Below are 27,415 nucleotides of genomic sequence, written 5' to 3' on the forward strand. Positions count from 1 at the left end.
CCCGTATGGTACGTCCTCTGCATGTGCACAGCGCTGGTGTCTCCCTCTCCTCCTATAAGGACACTAGTCCTATTGGATTAGGGTCCCATCCTTAGGACGGCCTTTAACCTTACTGTCTCTTCAGAGGCCCTTTCTCCAAATGCAGTCACACTGGGGAATAGGGCTTTAACATGTGGATTTTGTGGGAACCGAATTCAGTCCATAACAGGGGGAAGCTAATTCCTATGGAAACTGCCCAGCACAGTTGCAGGTGAAATGGGAGGTGGGTCATCAACAATATTGCCACACATATATTAATGTAATCCTCCTAACCACTTAGCAAGTACGTGTTGTTATCACCCCTCTTATAACCACAAAGAAACTCAGACTCAAAGAAGTTAAACAACTAGCCCCACATCACACAGCTAGTGATAAGGGTGAGCCCAGAGGTAATTCAGCTCTCTGACTCTTGGCCCATGATAACTATTCTGTATTTGAATTTTAATGTGTTCATGATTTATCTCAGTTCCTGGAGGGTCAGAATTGTCTTATACTTAAAACAAAAACAAAAACAAAACAAAACAAACCATCCCATAGTGCCGAGCATAGGACTTTGCAATTAAGTAGACACTTCACAAATACAGGCATTGAGGTTTTAAAAATCACCTCTTGGCTGTTTCTTCTGGAGATGGATCTGGGGGGGGGGGGGGCGGGTAAAATCTATGCAACTAAAAGGAAGTTAAACGTGTTTTCATGGGAACATGGTAACTTTCGAGGGACAGGTCATCCTGGGGTCCCAACAGGAGGAGGGGCGTGGTGGTCCTTGTAGGGTAGGGGCTGGGTGAGGGGCACGACTAACCAGCCTGGCAACTGTCCATCCCTCCTTAGGGATGGGGAGGGCTTGCTGATCTAGGAACTAATGGACCTTGAGGAAACTTCACTGGTAAAAAACTGGACAGACTGACTGCTATCCTAAGGGATAATTATCAAATGATCAGAATAATAACTTTCACGACAGTAACAAATGAGACAATTTTGGCTTAAGGTTCAAATAAGCACATTAACCATTTCAGTAGATTCTATCAAGTGCAAATCTGTTAGAGATCTTCACTCCTTGCCAACCAACCCTGTATTTGATACGTCTCTCTAGGTGAAGAATGTTTTTTTCACCAGAAATGTTAGCATTTGGAGACCAAAACGTGCTTCAGCCATGCCTTTAAAGAAAGAAAACGGGGTTTACAGAACCCCTGGGACTGATTTCATCTTAGTGGAGCAACGTGACTCCTGAATATCGACCTACATTTACCAAGAGATGCTTACCAACTTCCCCGGATCTACAAAGAAAACAGTGAATTAATTCATGTTCTGCTCAGCGATTTCACTTTCCAAAACAGAAAACGTGAGCTGGGAATTTTAAAAAGCCCGTCCATATCATATAGAGTGTACCCTGGCAACGTTTAACTGGACCTAGCCAACCTTACTGAAGGCCTGCTCTGTGCTGAGCAGGGTCTAGCCTCCAAGGATTGAAAAGCTGAGGAAGGACTGACTGGTCCTGCAGGAACGCACAACTTTGTTGGGGGCAGGGAGGGCAAGACACTAGACTATGCATGAAAAAGAAATAATTGAAGGTGCTCCCTGCACAATAGAAGTATCTACAATGTGATGCAACGTAGCAGTCACCTAACAGCGAAAAGGGGGGAGAATCGCGGGGTGCAGGGATCACAAAACCATGCCCCCAGAACTAGACTCGCTGGGTTCCCCTGGGGCGCCTGGATGGCTCAGTCAGTTAAGTGTCCGACTCTTGATTTCGGCTCAGGTCGTGGTCTCAGGGACGTAAGATCGAGCCCTGAGACGGGCTTCCTGCTCAGCAGGGAGTCTGCTTGGGATTCTCTCTCTCTCTCCCTCTGCCCCGCCCCCAGCCCCGCTTGCAGGCGCGCTCACTCTCTCAAATAAATAAATAAATGTAAAAAAAAAAAACCAAAAAACCAAACCCCAAACCACTTTCCCTCCACAGGACGCATGATACAGAGAGGTCTTTGAAATTCTCAGACCACATTTCCTTAATCAGTTTTAGAAAGTGAAATCACTAACCAAGGCCCGCCCCTTCCTAGCTGTGTGATAAAGAGCAAGTCACTTAATAACTCTGTATTTTGGTTTCTTGTCTGTATAATGGCATTGGCCTACCTCATAGAGATTTTGTGAGGATTAGTGTATTAATATCTGCAAAACGCTTAAAACAGTGCCTGGTGCAGAGCGATCATTCCATAAATGTGAGTGGTGTTGGGCTCTAAATCACATTCCCCTCTGACTGATGCCTTCTTTTGTCTTTTCCTAAATTCCTAGAAATTTCTAAAACTGGTAATGATCATCTCTTTTGGTAAGGTAAATATTGAAAACATACGACATAAAAAAAAGAAAAATTTCCTAAATGTGTAAAAAAAAAAAATATATATATATATATATGCAAATTGGTTTTAGATAAAGTCTGTGCTTAAACAGTCCTGGTCAGGACAGGAAGATCCAAGGGAAGTATTGTTCTGGATGCCAGAGGACTGCCCCACTGGGCAAATAAACCTCATAAGGCTGGATGCGGCAACCCACACCTGCCCCTGCCCCTCCCTGCTCCCCGCCCCCCCTGCTCCCTGTGGAACTGCCTCCTCCCCTACACCCGCGAGCCGGAGGGGGCCAGGCCATCTCATCCAAGAGACCCTGCCTGCCAGCTTTCATGGGCCTCTCTTTGGGACCTGAAAAAATAAACTTTGGGCTTCACAATATAAAAGAAAAACACTTGCAAGACCGAAATTTAATATTTTATTAACTGTAACATGTCAAGTTCGATGATGTTGAATTTAACTCCCGAATACCCGCTGATTGCCAAGAAATTGTACTCGTTAATAAAATGTTTAAAAATGATTCAGAAAGCAAATCATGGGGCTCCTTCCCCTAAATAGAAGAATGACATTCAGTGTGGAATAGAGGTGTATTCTGCTGTTTAGTGTGATATGGGGTGGGGCTTGCAGAGGCACGAGCACCTGGGGCCTTTGAAGCCCCTAAAATCTGCCCGAGTGGAGGTTTCCAGAGGCTCCTGGAAGAGCTCAAACTTCATCACGTTCCTCTCCGAGTCAGTGGTGACTGCCCACAACTTCATCGTAAACGCTGCACGGGCTCAACTGTTAAAATACGGACGCAGCTGAAAAGAGATGGGTCACTTCCACCCATGCAGCAGTTCACACATTTTTGTGCTCAGCAGAATTACTGGGAGACCTTTTTTTTTTTAATGCATATTTTTAGGCCTTGGAAGTCTGAATTTGTGATTCAGTAGGTCTGGTGAGGAGCCCAGGGATCTGCATGTGAAGATCCAGGTCACCCAGGGGCCACACTTTGGAAATGCTACTCTCAGTGCGGTGTGTTTTCAGAGGAAGGAAAGGAAAGGTGGTGGCGGGGGTGGGGAAGGGGGCTGGTTTGCTGGCTGAATAATGAATGCATTGGACAAAACGAAGGGTAACTGCCAGTTTGGAGAGAGATGTGCCCCAGGTCACGGCTTCCTAGCGGAGGACATCTTCAAAAGGTGCAGGTGTGGGCCCGAGGCTGTGAGCACCTGTGATGGATTTGTCGTTCTCGAATGCGCTCAGGTGTTGCCCATGTTTACTACTTCTGGGGCAAAGCGCCCTTCTCCGTTTGTAGAACATTTCCTTGAGCAAAAGCTACCTGTTTCAAGTTCCGTGGCAAGTTCCCAAATCCCAGTATTGTAGAGCCCAGAATGTCGCAACGAGGAGGACGAGAGTCCAATGGCATCACGCTTATGGACAGGACAACTGCGCTCATGACCCGCCTGAGGCCACACCATAAACCTGGCACCGGGACGCGGCGTTCTCCGTGTTCAAATCCTGCTTTTCCCGAATCTCCTTCGGTAAGCAAAACTGTGTGGCCTTGGCTGTGGCATTTCTGACTGGTTTCCTTTTAGTGCATCCATAGTCTCTCCAGGGTTGGAACAACGATCTTTTCGGCATGTCGGCAGGAACATGGCACGGTGGTCAGGAGCACAGACTTCAGGACCCTGCAGATCCGAACCCACGTCGTGGCTTGACCGCGGCAAGTGCCGTCACTTCTCTGAGTCTCCTATACACCAGGGAGGGCAGTAAGAGCCACTTCAGGAATTCGGCTCCTTAAATCAACCCTGGTTCCCGAATGGCAACTACCCCCAAATTCACTGGTGTGAAGTTAGTCGGGGAGCTGGTGTCCCTCCATTTGCTGGTATTCCGCAGGGCTCAAGCCAGCCTTGGGGAATGCTCTCTCACACAGCGCGCGGGCGCGGGGACCCGGCCCCCTGACTTCCTGGCGCCTGCAGGGCTGAGCCCAGCGGAGCTCCCTGAGAAGTAAATGGTGCAGACAGAAAGACGAGAATATACCAGGCTTTCCAAAAGCAATCATCATGTGTGGTTGTCAGAAAAATTTCATTGCATAACCCAGCGGAGGGAAGCATGGATACAAATTAACCCCAAATGTGTATTTGCCTGGGGATGAATCCTATGACATCAGAGGGTGGGTAGCAAGTTTTCCTTCTGTATTATTTGCTCCCCAGGCGAGGGTCAAGATTTACAGCTAGTCCCTGAGTGTGAGTCAGCTCACGGGCTGGGAAGCCAGCCCAGGGCCCCGAGGACTTCATGGTTTCAGGGGCTAGTGCATATGCTCATACAGAAACTGGAAAGTTGCCATTTGATTTTCCTTTGCCAAATGTGTGTGTGGGAGAGGGCTTTGTCACTTTCTCCAAAACCCAGGGGCCTTTGTGACACCCTCTCCCCAGCTATCGAGGCCACCTGGGCAGGAAGATACAGCAGGGGCCCCACGGGCAGCACTGTTTCTGAGCGGATGATGACAGCCCATCTAGTCCCCCGTCCTCCCCAATCTAGCCTAGGTCTGCAGCCAGCTCATTATTGGCTGCGCAGTAAAAATTCTGTCCGTGCTCTGCCGACGATCAAATCCGACGTCCCCTGCGCACTGGCAGAGTTGTGCAGCAAGGAGTATGGGGTCCGTTCCTTCGTTCTGGAATGCTGCACGGAGCAGGGGAGTCACGTCTTTGGGGCTGGCCTCACGCCCACCCAGGATCTCGCCATGAGGCCGCGTGGCCAGGGGAAGGCGCACCCACTGCTTTTTCAGGCGGAGTTTGGAACCCTCACTCTACCCAGGGGCAGCTGTTGGACCTAGCACAGAGTGGGTCTCAACGACTGACCTGCAGGATGCAGATTGCCCTAGCACCTGCTCCACGGGGTCTGGGGAGGATGAAGCGAGAACATACAGAGGGTACCTGCCACGTCCCAGGTGCCCAGCTCTGATGACCTCTGGGCACGACGAGCATCTTAGTAACAAGTTCCTCCTTTCCAAGAAAACACCCCCCCCCTTTTTTTTTTAAACCTCTCTAAACTCAGACAAAGCAAAAAATTGTCAATCTCAGTAGAAACCTGTGGAAACACTGGGGACATCCACTGCAATGCATGCGAGCCCCAGGGTAGAGCCCCATGCTTCTCCATCTCAGCCTTGGTACTGACCACATTTATGGCCACATTCTACTCCAACGGAAGAAAAACTGGCTTAAAAGAAAATAATAAGCCCTACGTGAAAGCTTGAGGACAAGAGATTTGGGATGTGTCTTGGGCCAGGTTGGACCCAAAGCCAGAGAGGAACAGGTTTAGGTCCTGATGCACGCGCTCGCTCAGCTGGGGAGCTCAGATGCCTGGTGCTGGTTTGTAGCACCTCCCCAAGGCTGAGCAGAACCGGTGGTGTGCAGTGGGTAGAACACGTGTCCTGTGTCCCTCCCACCTCTGCCTGATGTTTTCAGCCTCGGGTTTAGCGCAGGGTCCTGGTGTCGGGATCTCGGACGGCCAGGACATCCATTACAGAACCATCAGGCACCTGGTGTGCACCCCCGAGTGCGGGCTTACGAAGAAAAGGGGTCCTTGGTTTTCTCTTCTTTTCTTGGACAGCTTGCAGCCTGGCTGGGGAAAGCTAAGATTACCAGTCCCTCTCAATATTTAATCTTTTTAAATCATAGAAGATTAGTCCAAAAGCCACTTCTGTTGAGAAGCACAATCGAGGAGATTTTCAGTGTGGAGAACATCTTGTGGAGATTCGAAATGTGTGGCTGCTCGTGGGCAGCCAGAACTACCTCCACCTCAGGGCACATTTCTGGAGGCAGAGCTTGGTTGGCATCCTCCTGTATCCTCACCTTCTCCCATGTCAGGCGGTCCCCCACTTACGGTCCTTGAAGGAGCATCTCAAGGGCCAGGCTCCCCACCAGTGCCCCCAGCCAGCCGGCACAGGCTGGCCGTCCTTCCACTTGATTGGACTCCCCACCTCCTCCTTTCCCCAGGGGATCATGGCCTTTCCTACAGACCATGTACACTGAAGCCATGTCTACTGTTACACAGCAGGCTGCCTTCGACAGTCACGAGGAAGCAGTGGTGTTTGGGCGTCAGAAGTGGGGGTGGGGCCCCCTCTTCCTGCACGTCTCTGGTGAGACCACTCACTGCGACCAGATGGGTTTTCTCTTCTGGATGAAGGCCTTGATTCCCTCCTGCCCATCCTTCAGGGCCACGTTGTCCACCATGGTCTGGGAGGTGAGGTGGTAGGCCGTTCGAAGGTCCTGGGGCAGCTGCCTGTAGAAGGTGGCCTTGCCCAAAGCCACCACTGGACGGCTCAAGGAGGCAATCTTGCCTGCGATCCTCATGGTCTCCTCCTCCAGTTGCTCCTCTGGCACGACTTTGCTGAGCAGCCCGTGCCGCAAGGCCTCCTGGGCGGAAATGGGCTCCCCGGTGAAAAGCATTTCTAAGGCAACCTGCGGGAGGAAACGTGTGTCACTAAGGCCGGCTCCCCGTGAGCCCCTGCTAGCCAAGCCCCACCCTCTCCCACTCCGTTGACTTCCCGACAACCTCAGCCCCGTCACCTGCTTCTTCAAATAACATGGCATCCGTCAGGCCCGACATCTGTGACACCCAGACTCCTGCCAGGGACAGGGTTGGAGTTCTCCAAGAGCAAGGAGCATGCAAGTGCCCGGGGAAGGGTCCCTTGCTCCTTCCCCGGAGTTGCTCTCTCAGCCACAACACACACACACCCACACCCCCCCCCCGGCCCCGCCAGGCCAGGAGCTCCCCTCTGCCTCTTAGGAGGGCCAGGCGTGGGGCGTGGCCACATCTGCTGGGAGGGAACCGACGCCGAAGCCCGGGGCCTGCCCCAGACCAACGCAGCAGCCGCCTTCTGGAAAGTGCTCAGAGATGCCACCACCGCAGTCTGGTTGAAAGAGCAGTCCCCCCCACCCCGAAACCTGAGGAGGAGGGATTGAAAGGAAATGCCCTCCAGGGACCAGTCGCAGGATCAGGGCATGATGTAACTTACACAAGGGGCCACCTCCATCCGTTGACCCCTCTCCCCGCACACTCCTCAGGCCTGCAGAAGAGGGGTGCGGGCTCCCTGCTCTCCGCGGTTTGCTCCGCTCCACAGCCTGCCGCGTCCGCGCCTCGCTTCCCCAATTCTACAAAGCCTGGCCTCTTGAGAGTCAAATCCACGATTTCAAAGAGGGCTTCCTGCCGCACACGGAGCACACAGGTCGGGAGGTGCCTTTCTGGCCGCCCTCCCCCTGCCCTGCAGCTGCGCTGTTCCTTGAGCTGAGCGCACCGGGCATGCTGTCACCTCGGGGTGCTTGTACTTGGTGTTCCCTCGGCCTGCGATGCTCCGCCCTCAGGCATCCTCACGACTGGTGCCCTCGTCCCTGTCAGGTCTCGGCTCCGGCGTCGCCCTGTCTACACGGTCCTCCCTGACCATGCTAGTCAATCTGCAGATCACACCCGCCCCCCGTGCTCTCCCCCTTCCCGCTGTATCTTCATCCTTTGCGCTTCTGCCATTTAACACACTCTATGTTGACACGCTGCTTTTGTGCATCGTATGATCTCCTTTGCTAGCAGGTAAATGCCACCAGGTCAGGGTAAATGCCAGCACCAGAAGGGCACCTTGCACACAGTAGGCAGCTTACTAGTTATTTATCGATGAGTGGTTTGTGGGATGGACGGGTGAAAGCAGGTGGAACAGCAGAGGGGAGGCTTCCGTCCTTTGGGGGCTTGGTCAAAGCGGCTCAGTTCCCACCTGGCTCATTTGCTTGGGCCACTTGGTCCTGGAACCTGGCTGCCATGGCGTGTGGGGAAGCCAAGACACAGGAGAGGCCGTGCGAAGTGTTCCAGTGACCGGCCCAGTCGGGGTCCCTGCCGAGAGGCTGCCCAGCGGCCGGACATGGGGGTCAGCAAGCGCTCAGACGACACCCCCCCGCCCCATCTTCAGCTCCTCCCAGCTGAGGCCACACACACTGCAGAGCAGAGAGGACCTTCCTCAGGGAGCCCTGTCCAGATTGCAGATTCATGAGCTCAACAAATTACTGTTGCTGCTTTGAGCCATTGAGTTACGGGTGGTTCACTCTGCAGGGACTGGCTTGAGATGCAAATTTGGGGGGCACTAGCATTTAGATCATGCTCTTGACTAGGTTTCTCAACCTTGGTGCCATTGTCTATTTGGGGCCAGGTGATATCTTGCTGTGTGGGACGGTCGTGTCTTTGCAGAGTGTTTATCAGCATCCCTGGTCTCTCTCTGCTAGGTGCCAGGAGTTACGTGTCCCAGCCCAACGGCTGTGACCATCACAGAGCTCTCCAGCCACGGTCAGATGTCCCCTGGAACCAGTATTGCTCCCAGTGTAGAACCGCCGATTTAGATGGTTCTTTAAATCATGACACTAGATCGTCACAGCTAGGAATGGAGCTTTGGTAAAGAAGGAGGGCTCAGAAGGCTGGGCTCGAGGACTCCTGCCATGGTGGGGACAAGGGGAACACACGCTGGACTGGCAGCTGGGGCAAGTGATGCTGGCCAGCTTCTCCTCCGCCAAGTTAGGGGATGGACGAAGTCCCAGCTTTGTCCAGTTCGGGGGAATGTACTGACTGCATGTTGGAGGCAGCAGGTACGGGATGCCCGTGGGTCGCTCCAGAGGCCATGTGTTAGCTGACCAGGAAAGTTATCATACACCAAAACAGGTTGGAAGCCCCTGCTTGAACGTGGAGCTAAAAGCCAGGTCCTGCTGATTAAGGGCTTATGCTAAGACCCCGCTGAAGACGCCCCGTGAGTCACATGAAGGGGCTGGGACAATGTCTGCTGTCGCTGCCTGAGAAGCAAGTGTCAGTGGGGACGTGGGTCAGAGGCCAGGGGAAAGCAGGGCCACTGCACCTTCCAGCCGTTCTTTCCCGCCGTTCATGCAGGCGGCTCTCAAGAAATTCATGGGGACCACAGAGCACACAGTGGCCAGCCCTGAGAATAACACTGAAAATCAAATCCAGCGAAGACAAGTCATCAATCCATTTACAGCAATGGCCAAGACCTCAAATAGCCTTCCAAGAGTAGTTAGTTATGGGGGGGGGGTGGCGTGCCTGGGTGGCTCAGTCAGTTGAGCATCCAGCTCCTGGTTTCGGCTCAGGTCATGATCTCAGAGTTGTGAGATCGAGCCCCGCGTCGGGCTCCATGCTGGGCGTGGAGCCTGCTTGGGATTCTCTCCCTTACTTTTCCTCTCTCTCTGCTCCTCTCCTCACGTGCTCTCTCTCTCAAATAAATAAAAAATCGTTTTAAAAAGAGTAGCTATGAATGGTAGCAGAGACGGAAGGAGGTAATCATTAAAATCAAAGTAGTATGTGCTCCTTTGGCTGGCTCAGTGGAGAAGTCCATACTTGCTGGCTGGGCTCATGGTCTGCCCGTGGGACAATCCTCTCGTCAGTGTCTTCCTCCAGTAGATCTTTCTTCAGCATCTCTGTTGTTCCTATGTCTCTCTTTCTCTTCCTGAGCCTCCTCGGTTCTGTTCTCCTTCTCCTGCTTCCATGACCCACCTACAGAGCACCTGTCTGGCTCAGAGACTGCAGCTGCCCAGGGTCCAAGTGCTCCAAGTTTGCAGGGCGAGTCCTTTGGGGTCCAAGCTTCTGCAGGCCCGGGCACAGGCCAGGGTGCGGGCGGGGGCCTTGTCCCGCCGGCGGAGTGTGGCTCCTCCCAAGGACCCCTGGGCACGTTGCTTCTCATCTCCCCCTTCCCCAGCTGGAACGCATGCGTACAAATGAGTCTCTCAGAGATGCGGTAAAGAACAGCTAACCAAGGACCGCGAGGCTCCCGGTCACATCGAGTGCAACAGAAATGCTAGGGAAAACGGTCCATCTGAGCAAGACATGAACCGGGGGAAAGAACTGTGATGGTTCTGCTTGCTCACAGGACCTGGCACGAGTCTGTGTTTGAGGCTGGGGGCCGGGTTCCATGAGCAGGAACTCCAAGCAGAGCGTAACTTTCTCTTGGACATTCATTCACCCAACAAAGATTGACATAGGAGAGCTACAGGTGTCAAGAGCAGGGCTACACACTGAATTGTGTCTCCCCAAAATGCATGTGTGGAAGCCCTAAGCCCCAGTGCAACTGTTTTTAGAGATGGGGCCTTTAGGGTAGTAATTAAGGTTAACTGAGGTCATTGGGTAGAGCCCTGATTCAATAGGATTGGCGGCCTTCTGAGCAGAGTCAGAGAGCTCCGTCTCCGTCTGTGCCTTTCTCTCGTCGCCATATGAGGACAGAGCAGGACATAGTAGGAAGGTGGCCAGCTCCAAGCTGGGAAGAGAGCTCCTACCAGGACTCACACCTGCTGGCATGGTGAGCTGAGACTTGCAGCCTCTGGAACTGCGAGAAAGTAAATTTCTGTTGTTTCTGCCACCCAGTCCCTGGTATGTATTATGGCAGCCCAAGGTGACTACTACACACACAGGAAGACTATGGGTTTTTGAATGTCTTAATTCCGAAGCAACTCCAAAAACTCATTTAAAAAAAAAAAAAAGAAAAGAAAGCATCCAAGTCCCTGAACTGAACCAGTCTGGGAGAATGTGGAGTCCTCACCCCTGGAGAGGTATGAATAGGGGCATCCCCTGTGTGTCAGGCCCGGGGCGGGGGGGCTCTGCCCACAGGAACATACGTGACCTCTTACACTCCCTCTGGACAAACGATTCCTAATGTTATTTTCAGGATCTCTCTATCCACAAAAAGGAAGTGACCTTGAGCTATAGCAGGAGGGATTGTCATTGGACAGAAGATATTTTCCCCTTCAGTCAGTGAGTCAGTCAGCCAAGCGGAGAAACACAGAGATAGACAGATGGTTAGGACGTGGCAGACCGTCAGAAATCAGTCAGACAGCTACCTGAAGGGTCCCCACCAAGTTCTGGGCTCTGTGCTCAGCCTGCACCATCCCGGCCTCTCCTACTACCTGCTATCTAGTGGGTATGAGAACTGCTAATTTCAGAAATCACCTCACAGGGAAATATTTTCAAAGACACAAGACACTCATCCTTCTGGAATACTCTAAGTGCAGCCTTGCCTGCAGGTAGGTGAAGGGACCCCATCATCTGGACCAGTCCCTTCGACTCCTGGATCCATCATCACTTCTTCTGGGCACAAACTTCCTTTATTCACAGATTCACTTACAGTAAAAAATCCGAATTGTTAAATGGTAGTAGGTTCACTTAGGTCCCCATCCTCTCTCCCACTTCATGGAAGGTGACAGACCCTCCTGTGGAGAGTGATCACGAGGGGGGCCCGGTGCACCAGGTCTCGTCGGGCTTTGGAACCCGATCTGGGCGGCCTCGGCTTGGTCACGGGGCTTCGAGTCAGGCACATGGGCTCTGCTTCTCAGTCTCTTCTCAAACCCAGGCAGCACCACAAACATGTCACCTCCCAGGAGGCGTCCCAGGAAAGCCAGTTTTCAAAAGCGAAGAAGTCACGAGAACAGGTGAAGAACCAGGACAAGGGGGAGGCGGCTGGCTGACGAACGACGGGTGCGTCTGACTAGACGGGAACGGGGAGAAAGGGGCCCCCGGGGCTCTTGCTGATGGAGGTGCAGCCCGGAGACGGACGAGGCGGGGCACGCTCCCCCACGTGCTTCCACTGCCCGGGCTTCTCTTTCATTCCAGAAGACCGGGAAGGTCTCCGGGGGATTCACCCCACGCCTGAAGGAAGTCTTGATGGGAGTGAGGTTAAGAGCCCCCCCTGGTTCAGCCCCTTCTTTGGGCCTCGGTTTCCTTATCTGCCTACTGGGGTCATAGCGTTAGCACATAATGATTTTGGGGATTTTCCCCGGGCGGGTTGGACAACAGCGTGGTATTCTCTAGGGAAAAGAAAGCCTGCTTATTTTCTAGCTAATCAGCACAGTCTTTGCTTATGAGTGAAGCTTCTATGTCAAGTGTCCCCCGGAACTTCAGATGAGAGAGAAGGCACCTTCTCTCAACCTTCTCATCAATTCAAGCTGCCTTTTATGACGGCACTTCTTGGGTCCCCCTAACAAGCTGGGGTTTTAATGCTTCCTCTTTCTGGGGCACTTGAGGCCAAGGCAAACCCTGGAAGCAGCAGGATTTGGGTCTAGAGTTGGTCCCCCGAGTTCCAATCTCAGATGGGCCACTTACTAACCAAAAGACCTTAAGGATGCAACTTAAGCCCTCTGAGTCTGTTTCCTCATCTGGAAATGGGAATAAGCCTTCCATCCTCCTGCGGGACTGTGGAGATGAGAGACAGTAAGTGCAAAGCTAACACTACCGTGCTGGGCACTCAGTCGGCATCTAATAAATGCACTGATGATTATCAACATGCCTATTCCAACTGTACATGTGTATGAATCTCTGACTGGCTTTTAGGTATCACAGCCCTGAAAGGGAGTGAGACTTTAAAGCAGAGGGGTCTTTGGGGCCCCTCGAGTCCCATCTATGGTAAGAACCGGCCGGCGATGCAGTAAGGGCTCAGGGAGGAAGGAAGCTGACGGGAGGGCCGTGGGGCGAGATTAGTTGCTGGAAGACATTAGGTAAGGCCCTGAATCGTCCCCAGGCCCTCTTGTAAATTGGGGGGTTGAACTACATGTTCTCGCAGGCGCCGAGGCCACTGCAAATCTCTGTTAAAGTGCAGATTCTGATGTGGTCGGTCTGGGGGGGCTGTGACCCTGCATTTCTCAGGCTCTCTGGCGGTCTCCATACCAGGCTGAGTAGCAAGACCTTAACCCTCTTTCCAGCTTGGAAGTTGTACTCTGTTCTAACTAGACTCCGAGGAAATCGGAGTCCACAGATACACTACGTTACCACAGGCACACAGGAGGAAGCCAGCGTTCCCGCCACTGAGAAATGAGGGGCTGGGGAGGCGGGGGTTTGGCTCTTTCACACGCTCTCCCGTGATACCAAGCGCCTGAGGCACTGGCACCACGTTTCTGGGCGAGGCCCGCTCGGGCTGGGGAGGACAGCAGCCCACCAGGCAGGCTCTTTATAGGGCGCAGCGAAGATGCATTATTTAACTCACGCCAGAGGAGAGAAATGCTTTACAAATGTGGAAAATTATTCATGTGCAGGCTCAGTCTGGCTTGAACACAAGGGCTGCACTCCGTCATTTCTGCTCCCGGCGCACAGACGGGCGGCCCTGCTGAGCCGGTTCCCATGGTGACCAGCAGAGGGCGCTGGTGGCCCACACCCGTGGCTCTAGCCGCCGCAGAAAGGGTAGAGCTCCCAGGCCAGGTGAGCCTGCAAAAGCACCTGCTTGCTTCCCTGTGGCTATGCGCCGAGGGGACAGGGGCCCGCCACCCACTGAAGGCCACGGGCCTGTGCATGGATGTGCTCATAGGGGCGCAACCAAGCAATGACCGCAGGGAGGGGTGTTTCTGGTTAGGTTTAGATTTTTACGAATCCCTACTTGCCTCCTCCAGCCGGCCGCACAGGTGAGACCTGCAGATCCAGCAACCCGGCAAAGGCCCTACGTTCTGACAGACTTTTCTTCCCACTGAATTCCCTTTATTGGTATTGTGATTTCAGGTCATGAGTGCTGACCCCAAACTGTGTATCCGCTTCATGCCTCTGTGTAGTCATGAACTTGGAGGGCAACTCTCCCTTTGAGACTGCTAGCTGGGAAGAAACCCAGGGGATCAGATCACAAGGAGCGCAGACCGGGGAGCTGAGTGGGACAATACTGGAGACTCTGCCCTCATCTTCCCAGCAGGCCTGGCCCTTGCCAAAACTGCCCGTGGGAGGTAGCAGCCGCTTTGGGTCTTGCCACGTCCTGCCCCTTCATCCGTCACGGTGGGCAGTCATGCAAGGTGGTTCTGAGCGCTGGGCTTCCTGAAAACTCAAGGCCTGCATGTGTCACACTAATTTAAAACTTGACAAAATGTGATAACAATGTTTACATTTCTAGGACTCCATTAGAAGCCTCGATTGGAAAAGTTTGTGTTAAGAAAGAAATGGATTCTTATCCTGACAGCAGGGCTGTTAACAAAGGTTTAAATGCCTTACTGTGGACCCTTCCAGAACGTAAGGTGTTAAAGATGAACAGCTGCAGACAGCGTAACCAGTCCAACTGCCTTTGACTGTGCAAGAGGCTTCGCAACTTGATTTGCACAATTGTGAGTTTGTTAATGAGCTCTGACAATATATTTGAGATGTACTTCAATTTAATATACTTGGCACAAAGTGGGGACTTAAGAAGTATTTACTGAATTACCATATATGCATTTAAGGTGAACATGTCTCCTGACAGGATGAAACCCCTTTAGTCAGCAAACCCTTTAGCAAGCTGTTATGTTTGACAGCTCACCCTTTGCCCACTCTCAGCCGGCGTTCCTGCGTGTGTGTGCCTGCAGGATCTGTCTTCTGACCTTTGTCACAAGTACACGTTTCTGTAAAAGCTACTGAGGAGGCACCACACAAGAAAGGAATGCATCCCTAAACTTCTTGGTCCTACAGCTTGATTTCCCTTGGGTCTTATCTCTTTGGGGCCTCAGGCATACGGGCAACTGCTGATTTTTGTAGTTGGTGGTAAATGGAAGATATATTCCTGAAAGCAGTTCAGGTTCCCTAGTGTTGCATGACTTTGCCAAACCTTCCCTTTTTGAGAACACATTTCTGGTTGAGAATGAGGATGTATTTTTTTTCTAGAACAAGGAAACCCCTGGTTTACACGTAAGAGATGCTTAGTAAACATTATTTTATGCTGTGATAAGAAGGAAGAGAGTTTTGTGAAGAAAATGGACTTCACTTTGGTCAGCCAATGACAAAACACCTTTTGTAATGCGGCTCCTTCTGGGGCAGAGCCAATCTACCAAGCACCGACTGTTCGTGCTCCTGAAACATCACCACTGTGAACCTGACACACTCAGGGAATCAGCTCTTTTCAGTCCCTTCTGGAACAAGACAGGTTGCGGGCAACCTTATTGGCAAACAATAAGCCAGTGACACTAGCGTCCTAGCTCCTGATACTGATCTATCTCCCCAGGTGGCCCAACAAAACTGGGTTTCAAAGGCGGGGCCAGTAAGAAGACAAGAGTGTGTGCCTTTATGCAAACCAACAAATCGAGTAAGGAACCTAAGGAGCTGCCCTGAGCGGCAGGCAGCTGGCCGTCCCCCGCCCGGCGGGCGCGCACGAGAAGGGACGCCTCGGCATACCCCGCCAACCACACTCCCGGGCAAGTGCTGGAACCCACCACCCCGTGCCCTGGAGGATCACGTCTGCAGGGCCCAGCGAGTTCAGTTACCTTTCTCGGCACCGCTCTCCCCAAGGCCACCGCCGGCGTGGAGCAGAAGAGCCCGAGGTTCACCCCCGGAGTGGCGAAAGAGGACGTGTCGCTCGCTACGGCGATGTCGCAGCTGGCGACCAGCTGGCAGCCGGCCGCGGTGGCCAAGCCGTTCACCATGGCGATGACGGGGACCGGGTGGTTCTGGATCAGCATCATGACCTGGAGGAGCAAACACACCCCTTCATTTCCACCCGGGAGTGAAACGCAACATTCACCTGTATCATTGTATGTGACGTCACCCTTCGCAGAGCATTTTCCGTATGCATTAGCTCAGAGTCTGGGCGGGGGGGGGGGGGGGGCGGAGGGTGAAAGGAGGCATGAAGAGAACCAAGCGGGCATTAAATACCGACGGTCTGGTCTTCCTGAGACCCAGGGGAGGAGCGGACCCTCCCTGACAACCGGGCTGCGAAGGCTCAGAGGGGAAGGCACTCGCCCAGGCGGCAGGATGCAGGGGTTGATGGCACAGCCCTGGTCTTCCCACCCCCGGCAGGACGCCGCTGTGAGGGTCACGGTCCCCTCTGACTGGTCCCCAGCAGCCCCCCTGAAGCACAGAGCTGATTTTGATCTCTGGGGAAGGGGGTGGCAAGTCTGAAACGGGTATTTGGTACTTCCTTGAAAAATTAAGGCGAAAAAGGAACTGGAAGGCAATTTCTGTAGTAATTACTTCTCAAATTACCGCGGGGAACATTCTCTCGATTCTATTACAATGGTGTGGGGATGCCCTGCTGTCATCAAAATAAACAAAACTCCCCAAACAAGGCCCCTGCACAGAGAGGAGCCAGAAAACTTGCTCACGTGACGCTTCCCCTCTCCCCACCCCATAAATCGCCAGAGGTTTTAACTTATTTTTGCAGCTTACCAAATAACTTGGTTTATTTCTCCAATTTTTTTTCATGCCACTCTAAACAGAGTGCGTTGCTATGGTAACTTGGATGTATAAATAGTTGCACCTTGAACCCTGGCAGGGAACGAGGGCAGGTGGGAAGGAGCCACTATATCTGGGCTTGTTTCCCACAGCGGCAACTCCGAAAAAATGACCTTTCATTGATTTGAAGATTTTGCCCAAGGAACTCAGCCTTTTGCATTCACAAACATATTATATTTGTCAGCTTTATTATAAAATAGCCAATTATATGTTTAGGGATATGATATATTCTATAGTAGTGGTTTGGAGTTTTTTTAGGGGGTCACCTTTTGAGAATCTGACAAATGCTAATGACCCTCTCCTCGGAAGAACGCACACATATATATCCGCACCCCAAACTGTTCATGGATTTAGGGGGTTTGAGAACTCCAGGTGAGGATGACGATGGTCAGTGATAGAGCTCATTCTCAGTGAACTGCAGGAGCTAGGAGAAGAATGCTTAGGAACTTCTAATGTCTTGCTGCAAAGAAAGATTTTTTTTTTTTTTTGCTGAGTGTTGTCTGTCACCTAATGAACTGGTTACTTATGAAAAGTCACCTGGCCGTAATTAGCGTTGAACAATCTGTGTCTCCTGTGTGTCATCTACGAAGCACTAGGATTCTATACAGCCTGGTGGGAAAATACTTAGATTGCAACAATATTAAAAATATTCATACCTTTCATCTAGGGAACACTTCTTTTTTTTTTTTTTTTAGGGATCACTTCTAAGGAATAATCCTAAAATAGGTAAAAAGCTGTCTGGGCAAAGATGTTCAAAAATTATTTTATATTAGTGAAAAACTAATAAGTAACATAAATATACAAAAATAAATAAGGGGTACCTGGGTGGCTCAGTCAGTTAAGCGTCTGCCTTCGGCTCAGGTGATGATTCCAAGGTCCTGGGATTGAGCCCTGAGTCAGGCTCCCTGCTCAGCGGGGACCCTGCTTCTCCCTCTCCCTCCTGCTAGGGCTCTCTCTCTCTCTTTCAAATAAATAATTTAAAAAAATAATAAATAAATAAGAAAAATGGCTATGTGAACTAATTGTCCATTTAATGGAATGCTGTGTTCTCATTACTAGATTTTCCACCAGACACAGGAGTGTGGTGGCGGTCTGGATCTTGCGTGGTGGGCTGGAGCCAGGCTCCTGGGGTTTGATGCCCAGTCTATCACTTACCCACTGGCTATCACTCGGTCTTCACACCCGGGTATAATAATGGGCATAAGAATAGTACAAACCTTCTAGAACATGAGAATTATATATATGTCTAAAGTATTCGAAACCTTATGTGGCACATGGTAAGCATTCAATGCTATAATCACATTATACAATTATACAGTATAATTGCTCTTATGTATGATTATTCAGACAAATAGGTTCACATGGGAAAAGGTTTGAAAGAAATATACTAAATATTAGCATTCTCTCTGGGTGGTATGATCATGGTCCAGTATCAGCAGTTTATTTTCCTTCCTTCTATTTTTCTGGATTTTCAAAATTTTCCACAATGTTTATTATTTGTATAATTAAAACATATTTTAAGTAACTTTATTTTTTAAGTATGCTCCACGCTCAACATGGGGCTTGCACCCATGACCCTGAGATCAAGAGTCACATGCTCTACTGACTGAGCCAGCCAGGCACGCCAAAACATATTTTATTTAAAAATTTTTTTTATTTTTTAAAGATTTTTTTAAATTTATTTGAGAGAGAGCGAGAGCACGCACGCAGGTGCACACGCATGGGGGGAGAGGGGCAGAAGAAAGAGAGAGCGTCTCCAGCACTGAGCGAGGAGCCCTACTGGGAGCACGACCCCAGCAGAAATCAAGTCAGACACCCAGCCGACTGAGCCACCCAGGTACCCCCCCACCAAGTGTATTTTAAATAAAGTTAGAAAGCAATTCAGGAAAGACAAAGACAAGCTAGATAATAAATCAGCTGGGGCAATCAATCCCTTGGTAGTCAAGAAATGATTATCCCTCCTAGTTTACCTTCCTGAGCTAAATATTTTTCCTGGGCTCTGCCTGCTCCAAAATGTGACAGATACCTAAGTATAGCTTAGCCTCGCTCAGTAGCGTTACTGAGGGCTCTGTCAGAGGCCTTGCCCTGTTGCCATTTCACTGGTGGGGGTGAGGAGAAAGAGAAGAAGCTCTTCCTGGACGAGGGTTTCTACCCTTGAACTTCAACAGGACAAAAGAAGAGACACAAGGGGTAGGTCTCCAGGGAAATCTGTCACATCAGCTCCACAGAGGGTTACTTTTGCTCTCCCACGGCCACCTCGTGTTTCTTCTCCTTCTCAATTTACCCTATTCCTGCTTTGTAAATAATTAACGATCAGGAGGCACTTGTGGTCTGCAAGGAATCTGCTACAGTTTAGATGCTGAGCCAAGTCAGGAATCTCCGTCTTCCTCTCTAAATCCAAATTTTCTCATGCCTGAACGGAACAGTGAAATATCTAGCTCATTCCGTCCCAGTCTGTCTGTTGATTACATTTGGAAATTGAAATCTTGCACAAGTTCATGATGCCCATATTTATCCAGGACAATGTGATTTTCTTAGAAAAAGTATTCAAGAAATCAATGCACTTTCACTCCTACCTCCTTGTGTTGGGACAAGGTCCTGTTCCTGCACTGTCTTTTTCAGTGGGCCTGAAAAAGGCTCACTGGGGGTTGCCAGCTTCCACGAAACCTGGCCTTTCTCCTCTGAAGCAGCCCCTGGCTCCCCCGTTGGCCCTCTTGCTAACTAACCGGTTTAGCCCTCAGTTCATGAAGAGACAGCAGAGTGGTAAAAGCAGGCCCTTTAGGGAGGATGGGAGGGCTCTAGTGGTTCTCTTTGATGCTTTTCTGTTTTAGCCAAACACACTGGATATTAGCAGAGAAATGACTTCTAGAGCACCGTGCCTTGGCAAACACAAGAGCAGAATGTGACATAAACACTATTAATGTGGAACAAAAGACCGAAGCCTTAGGTCCAGGTTGCTTCTGCCTCTCCCTGAAGCGTCAAGTCAGTTGCTTTTCTGGCTGGTCCTGCCATGAAATGAGAACACTCTAACTGACTCTCCTTGCTGCATTCTGGAAGGGTGAGGAAAAAAGATGGTGGTCGAGACGGCATCTTGTTCACCTTCCTGTCAGCCTCCCTGTTGCTCACCTCTGTCTCGTCGATATAGAAGTTATCATGAAATATTTGTTGAGTCATTAATGACCAAATAAATGAGCAAGTCAATGAACGAATGAAAAATTAGGTGAAGTAATCTTAGGATCAGGTTATGAAACTGTTTTAGGTCTTTTTTTTTTTTAAGGTTGATTTATTTATTTGAGAGAGTTTTTAAATATTTATTTATAAAATAAATAGAGCACGAGTGGGAGAGGGAGGGGGAGAGAGAATATCTCAAGCAGGCTCCATGCTCGGCGTGGAGCCCAACGCGGGGCTTGATCCCACGACCCTGAGATCATGACCTGAGCCAAGACCAAGAGTCAGTTGCTAAACCAACTGTGCCACCCAGGCGCTCCTGAAACTGTTTTATGTCTTGCTTCTCACCTACATATCCAGTTTCCGTTTGGCAGGAACCTTATTTTTCCTTCTTTTTCCCTCAGTGCCTTGCAAGTGTTATGCATACAGTAGTGCTCAATGAGTAGTTATGAAATGGGCAATGCCTTACTTAAAGTTGTATTCTATTCAGGTTTTTATTATCCAGGGGTTGACTTGATATATTTATAATCACCTCAAACCTTTTGTTCCTCTTCCTCTCTGCGGGCAATTTCTCTCCTTTGTATGGTTAAAGAGACAGACAGAAGTAAGCGTGAAGAGGTTACTTTTCCCACTTGGAGGTGGTGATTACAAAGGTTGGTTGGAAGAAGGGTTTGAAAATAATCTTTAAGGGGCGCCTGGGTGGCTCAGTCGTTAAGCGTCTGCCTTCGGCTCAGGTCGTGATCCCAGGGTCCTGGGATCGAGCCCCGCATCGGGCTCCCTGCTCCGCGGGAGGCCTGCTGCTCCCTCTCCCGCTCCCCCTGCTTGTGTTCCCTCTCTCGCTGTGTCTCTCTCTGTCAAATAAATAAATAAAATCTTAAAAAAAAAAGAATCTTTAAAATCTTTAAAAGTATTATTCCATTCACAAATATTCTCTCTCTCCCATTAACAGAGATGTTTTTGTTTAAAATTAAAACAAAAAATTTATACTAATCTTAGGTTCTTCTCCTCTAAAGATGTACACCCCCACTCTTTACCTCTTCCTTAAGACACGTCTACCAAGACACACCCCCATGATCCTGGAGGCAGCAACTATCAGCACTAGCCTATATTTCACTTTCTTTGGCTTGTAACAAGATCCATCACAAACCATGGTCACTTCTTAAAAATCGAAACCAAATAGTGGCCTGGGTGAAAGATGCACCAGTGACCCGTCTGCAGTGACTAGGTCTCATAGATAAAGCCTTATCTGTAAAGTGGAAGCCTAATTCCGTATTTCATGTAACTATCATTTTCGGGTGTTCGATGTCGACCCTCATCCTGACTTACCTCAGAACAGGTCTGAAATACTTCGGCATGATAATCTGGGCTTCGCTCATCTGTCAGTTCCTTTAAATCATGCCCAGAAGAAAATACGGGCCCCTCAGCTGCAAATGTTTCCAGTGGAGAGAAGAAAAGAATAGAAAGAGATGTAAACAGCCAACCTTACACGTTCACTTACTTACCCACAGGATAGCTAGCAATCGCGTTGAGGCCTTGGACACTTAGAGAAAGTTAATGGCTCGATTTTGATAAGAATAATTCCATTTCGCCTGAAAAGTGACAGCCAGTATTTTGTGGTGACACGGTAAGGTGAGGCATCGATTCTCAAAGGTCTGTGGTGGTGGTACCAGTGAAAACATGTTATGCCGACAAGGAAAAGGCTCAGACACCACAGTGAATGTACTCTTTCCAGAAGGACCCCCCCAGTTTCACACTTTTGTTTCTGGACTTGGTCCGGCCTGAGTGTATGGACTCATTTGGACCCCTCAAGCCCACCCTGCCTCCCGCAGTGTCCCTGCCCTCTGGTCCACAGATAACGGCTACCCACACAGGGCGGAATCTGGAAGGTCGGAGTGTGAAGAGAGCCCCTTTATTTTTACCAGGGATCTGAGGATGCGGTTTTACTGTTACCATTGTCATTAGCAACAACGATGCAATGTAATTCCATCGATCAACTGGCAACACTTTCTCCTATTTCCCTTTTCCTATGGCTGCTGGGACAGACAATACTATGCCCTGCACACAGGCGAGAAAACCGTACCGTTCAGAGCTAGTTGCCCCACTGCATCTGGGTTACACCCCCATGGCGGCTGGACAGTATTTGCTCTATCTCTTTTCCCTTCGCCATGCAAAAAGTTGAAAATTTGGGGGTGCCTGGTTGGCTCAGTTGGTTAAGCGTCTCACTCTCGATTTCAGTTCAGGTCATGATCTCAGGGTCAGGAGATCAAGCCCTGCATCAGGCTCCATGATGGGTGTGGAGTCTGCTTGAGATTCTCTCTCTGCCCCTCTCTCCCCACCCCCCCGTACTCGCGCATGCTCTCACTCTCATACACTCAAAAATAAATTTAAAATTTGTTTTTAAAAGTTGAAAATTTATATCCAACCACAGACAAGAAGGTAACATTCTGAGTACCTGCCTCCAGAAACACTGATTCTTAATTTTTAAAAAATAGTGCATCATAGGGCAGCATCTGTTTTATTTTTCTGTGGTTGCTTTAAAATGATGACATTGCTATTATTTATACCCCTGTCATCAGCACCAGATGATTTGGTAAAAAGTATTACTGGAAAAAGAGCATGGGAAGAAATGAGCAAAATACACATGCTTTCTGGCACCTTTGAAGAAGACCACAGATCTCGGTGGAAAGCTTAGTTGAGAGCAGAAAAGACAAACCAATCAATTGCCCAGCAGCCTGTCCTAGCCAACTAGGTAGTCTACCGAAAGCATTAGTGATTATAAACCCATCTTAATAGATCCACGAAGAAACCGGTTTTCTGATTTTGATGGGAAGACCAGCATGGCCAAGGGTGGCAATGTTTTGTATCTGACACATCCGACAAAAAGGAAAAGACATATTCTCACCACACAGTAATCTTTCCTATCATTTCTCCAGTTAACTACACAGTTTTTTCATAATGTTCTTGTAAAGGAGCTTCCGAAACAATTCTCCCGTTAAGCGAAGGAATGCCCCGGTTGACCAAAGAATTTTGAGAAACCGCTTCCAGGTCCTGCAAGAACACAGAGGATGGGTATCAGATAAATACCTGAAATGATGATGACTTTCAGATCTCTGCTTTCAGCCTCGTGAAGAATGTCACTTTGCAGAGATTTCAGCATGGCTAATGACAGCGCGTTCCTCTTCTTTGGATCACTCAGGACAATGTTCCTGGGAAGAACGTTTTATAATTACTGGGTCGTGCACGAAATCAAAACAAGTGAGGATCCCCGCAATTCCTTTCTTACCCCGGGGGCTATTTTTTAAGACACCAGAAAAGAGAGCCGTGGGTGCTTAGAGGCAACTGAGAGGGTCTGCCAACTGTCTGGAGTTATAGCTAGGGCAAAACGAGGAGGCTACCTGAAAAGTGGCCTGGGTTTCCTCCCTCGGTCCCTGGGTTTGTTTCTCTTTGTCTCCACGACTGCTGTCAGAAACAGGACTGCCACCTCCCCCCAAAGGGCAGGTCACAGCAGTTCCAAAAATCACCACTGCCCATTCCGAGAGGCGCTGAGGCTTATAAGCCCACAGTGGGAGCCAGAGGAAGCTGCCACACTGTGGCTACCTTCAGCTCCGTTCTCTCTGCTGTTCTTCAAAAGAGTAAGGTTAGGGAAGGAGCCGAGAATGAAAAGACGCCCCCCAAGCCTCCCCCATGCACCCCACCGAGGAGGCAGCGCGGTTGCAGTGGCCAGCGTGCATGGGTGACAGCATCTTTCCATGTTTTTATAGCGGCATCCTGAAATTCTACTGAATAATTCATGCCGAGGACGGGCAATGTGGGAAGAACAGAAGGACGGGGGCAGACAGCAAGAGGGCTCTTCTGGACGCCGTCCTCCAACAAGGAGCTGGCATGCCAAGGTCTCGCTGTTTTAAGGTATCCCACGTGCTAATTAAAAGAACCGGTATTGTCATCTGGCTGCCTGTATACAGAAGGGTCTGATTTGTGCGGTGAGACGGAATGGGCACGGAGCCAGACTCCAGGCTATTGTTCTGTATGTTGCATCTGTTTCCCCTTGGCCCCCGGCTACGTGTTTTCTGCCTTTCTCACTCTTTCTTTGGCTCTGCTATGTGTCAGCCTGGATCCTCCTTAAATAGCCCTCTGGGCCACTGGCTTCTGGAAAACCACTTCCGTGGTTTTCAGTGCTACACGAATACCCATTTTCTTTGGAACACCCTTCCGGCTTTGCTGCCATCTTCAGATGACTGTGACAGTCATCGTTTTGTTTCTCATCAACACCTTTCCTCCTGAGTGCCAAAAATGATTTGCAGCTGATAGGCTGATAGGTGATGAAACCCGCGTTTTGGGGTGTGGTAAGAGAAGTGCCGACGGAACCTTCCAGTAAGATCATGAGTGTGCTTTTCTGCAGCAAACCTAAGAGCTGCCATCCCGTCAGTGACATGTGCTTAAATTAAATTCTAAGGCCTCGGGCAAAATCGTGTAGAAAGATGCTGGCGCCCCGATGCCCTTGCCGCACGTTGGCGTCTGTTCGTATGTGGCCCATTAACCCTTTGGCTGGGGCGTTCCACACCCTGTCAGAGTGCTCTGAATTGCTGAGTTCACTTCTCAACCCGGCACAGCCAGGCTTCTCTTCCTGCCACTCCACTCAGTCTGCCCTCGCCGAGCATCTCCTCATTGCCAGAACCAAATCCAACGGCCATGTGGATCACGCTCTCCTTCTGTCTCCTGTTTTTTGGTGCTTCTCTGGCTTGTCCTCTACCTCTTCAAAGGGCTCCTTGCCTTCCACTCGCCCCTAAATGATCCTCATTTCTTCCCTCTTCAACTGGCCATCAGAGCTGGCTGGTAACACCTCCTAAAAATCTTAGCAGTCCGAATTCTCCCAATGTCTATCTTGGGGCAAAACGTGTGAGGCCTCGCACCCACAGCTTCACCAACACCACCACTGGAAAGAGGGAATCACCAAGAGCGAGGGCACTGCCAGGGCATGTGATAAAAAGTGTAATATTTTCTGTTTGCAGGGCAGGAGATGGGCCCTGGGGAGGCCCCGATGAGCTGTCCGGAGCCCATCACATCATTGTAAACCCTAGAAGGTCCGTGAGATGAGGCACCTGTCATGTTCGCACACAGGGGAGACACTTGGCAGACACCTGCTGACTGAATTTATGACCCCAAATAGCATTTTGATTTCTCACGTCCAACTCCATTAATTCCTGCAAATTTTCATCTCACTTAGCTTTTGCCACCTCTTTTAAACCTCAGTGGCGAGGACACTGAGCTATACAGCGGAGTGGGAACAGCTTTGGAGGCAGATGGACCTTTTCCTGCCTCCTGGCTCTCTTTCCTCCCGGCTGTGTGGCCTTGAGGAGGCTGCCACCTTTCTGAACTTGTTTACTCACTGTAGGATGGGGACAACATAACCTAGCTCGCAGACCACGAGAAGGATTTGGAGTAGCGACTGTACAGTGCCTAGCACAGTACCCCAATTTCTGGCCGCCTTTCACTCCATGACAGTATCATTGCTGAGGGGAACAGCTTTGAAAAGGGAGGCTTGACGTGTGACTGAGTTGTTGAAGCTCACCAACTTTAGTGCCTAACATACCACTGCTTTAGTGATGGCTTTGGAGGTTCCTGCTTACTGATTCTGAGCACTTAGGTTAGATTGATGCTTCCTATCGCCTCTCTTTCTGACTCATGTTTAGTTCTGGAGAATTCAACCAGAACTTCTTTGGTCACCGGGCTGCCATGCCAGATGTCAGGGCTCTGACCAGGCAGAACCAGATTTGCAGCAGCAGAACCACCCCTGAAAATGAGCAAGAAGGACCCCTGTCTGGGTGCTGTACTTTCGAGTACCCTGCTCTGGGCACCCTGCTCCAGCTGTGCCCTGCCAGGGGAGCCAGGAGTCCACCTGAATAGTATGATGTGCCCACCTGGAAATCACCACCCTCTTCCAAAACCTGCCATGGTTACCTGAGACTCTGAAATTCTCTGGCTTTGCGGGGGGGCATCCTTAAGCCCACGGGGTGGCCAAGGGCAATTATTTCTAGGAGGGGAGGGGAGAGAGAGTATGGAGGCATGCTGGCTGGGGTGTCTGCAGACCTGTGTGCCAAGCTCCTGGCAGAGCAGCAGGAGGGAGGGGTGAGGTGAGAAGGGGTGAGCACAGGGTGGGAAGAAAAGAAAAAAGTTGCAGGCCAGCAGCAGGCCCTTCACTGCTTTGGGGGAACTCCTAGAAGCCTCAGGATTATACATTCATACACGGTCGTCCAGCTCTTATGAAGATACACTTGTCAGGGTAGGAGAAGAAAACATATTTAGCTGTTAGTTTGATTTGCAACTTTTAAATACTTAGCATGCTGGGTAGGCCTCTCTTTGCACCCTTGCCCTGGCCAGGCAAACAACAGGGTGAGGCCTGCATGGGGCTAGGGGTCCTTCAACCTTTACTACTCCAATTCCAGTTTGTGCACGGGTTTGTTTGTTTTGTTTTGTTTTTCTAAGGGTTTTAGGCTTGTTGAGCCAAAGGGCAGAGCTCAGTACAGTGTGCCCTTCATTCCACATATTGACATGCTCCCCGCCCTCGGTACTTCTGGGGTAAGGCCAAGGAGCAGCTAAGCCTAACCTGGCCTTGGAACCAGGTCAAGGTTGTGAGAAGCACAGAACCCTCTTTCTCCAAGGCCACATCAGCGGTGGGGCCACCTGCCGAGCTCTCCGCACCGCACCGGAGCCTAAAGTCCAAGGAAGGCTCGGTGGCCCGGGGGGTTTAGGGGCAGTGCGGGGGGGGGGGGCCCTTCTGAGGCTGTCCCATTTGAAATTCTCCTGTGTGTCCTGCAGGATCCGAAATGTTACAGTGCCCAGGCAAGGGACTTCAGGAAACACCGTGTCCGCGGGTTCCCTTCGCGGCCTCCGGCCGGATTCGCACAAGCTGGGGTTCCCAGCGGATGGACCTGACCCCCGGCCGAGTCCTCGTCGGCCTCCGCGTGGGGTGACTGTCCATCTCTCTGCCCGGGTCCCTGCCGCCCACCCCGACCTGGGAGCTGCCCCGCTAGGCCCGCGGGCCGCCGGTCCGGGAGGGCCAGGGCGCTCTCCCGGCCCCGCCGCTGACCTGATGCCGTCCCGCTGCCGCGCGCTGGTGAGTCGCGGCCCGAGCTCCGGCCGTCCGGCCCCGGCCGGACCCCTGCTGCAGAAGCCGGCGGAGAGCGGAGCCCAGGGGCTTCGCCGGAGCCAGCCGGGCCCCTTTGTCCCGAAGGCGCGCAAGCCGGCGGCGGCCATGGCAGCCAGAAATTCACCCCACAGGGCCCGACGCCCCGAGGGCCGCTACCGCGAGCTGGGCCGCAGCGCCTCAACAGCTCTCGGTCGCAGGCGAAACCGGAAAACCCGAGGCCAGAACTCCCACGCCAGGGTCGAGGTCTGTCTCCTCCGGCAGGCCCGCCCCTCCCCCCGCACCCCGGCCCCGCCCCTCCACTCCGCCTCCGCGCCCCGGCCCCGCCTCCCCGCGCCGCGCCACCACCTGCGCCACGCCCACCCGCCCCGTCCCCGCCGCGCCCGCCCCGCCCCCTCCGCCCCGCCCCGCCCCGCCCCGCCCCCGTGGGGCTGAGGGGTGGAGTCCGGGGTGGAGTTCGCAGACACTGAACTGGCAGGCGGGATTGTTTGCCTTAGTAGAGGCCAGATGAAGAGTTCAGGGGAGGCGAGGAAAGGGTTGGCTTGTTCCTTTCTGCACC

General features: G+C 51.1%; 1 protein-coding gene across 1 annotated transcript; it reads right to left on the bottom strand.

Annotated features, from left to right (window-relative positions):
• Window positions 1–2,774: 2,774 nt before the first annotated feature.
• Window positions 2,775–27,050, bottom strand: ECHDC3 (enoyl-CoA hydratase domain containing 3). The gene is made up of 5 exons (XM_028114729.2): window positions 26,800–27,050; window positions 22,797–22,918; window positions 21,039–21,136; window positions 15,578–15,778; window positions 2,775–6,811 (listed from the first exon to the last, which is right to left on the bottom strand). The coding sequence occupies exons 1-5, from the start codon at window positions 26,964–26,966 to the stop codon at window positions 6,500–6,502; spliced, it is 900 nt and encodes a 299-aa protein (XP_027970530.1). The 5' UTR covers window positions 26,967–27,050; the 3' UTR covers window positions 2,775–6,499.
• Window positions 27,051–27,415: the final 365 nt, after the last annotated feature.

Source organism: Eumetopias jubatus, unplaced genomic scaffold (genome assembly GCF_037043125.1).
Source record: "Eumetopias jubatus isolate StellerSeaLion01/CBP00866 unplaced genomic scaffold, mEumJub1_p1.0 scaffold_8, whole genome shotgun sequence".
Taxonomy (NCBI): Eukaryota; Metazoa; Chordata; class Mammalia; order Carnivora; family Otariidae; genus Eumetopias; species Eumetopias jubatus.

Coding starts and splice junctions, on each gene's coding strand:
- ECHDC3 (XM_028114729.2), bottom strand. CDS start 26,966: ATGGCCGCCGCCGGCTTGCGCGCCTTCGGGACAAAGGGGCCCGGCTGG. Junction 22,919..26,799: donor CGGCAGCGGGACGGCATCAG/GTCAGCGGCGGG, acceptor CGTTCTTCCCAG/GAACATTGTCCTGAGTGATC. Junction 21,137..22,796: donor GAAAGTCATCATCATTTCAG/GTATTTATCTGA, acceptor AAACATTTGCAG/CTGAGGGGCCCGTATTTTCT.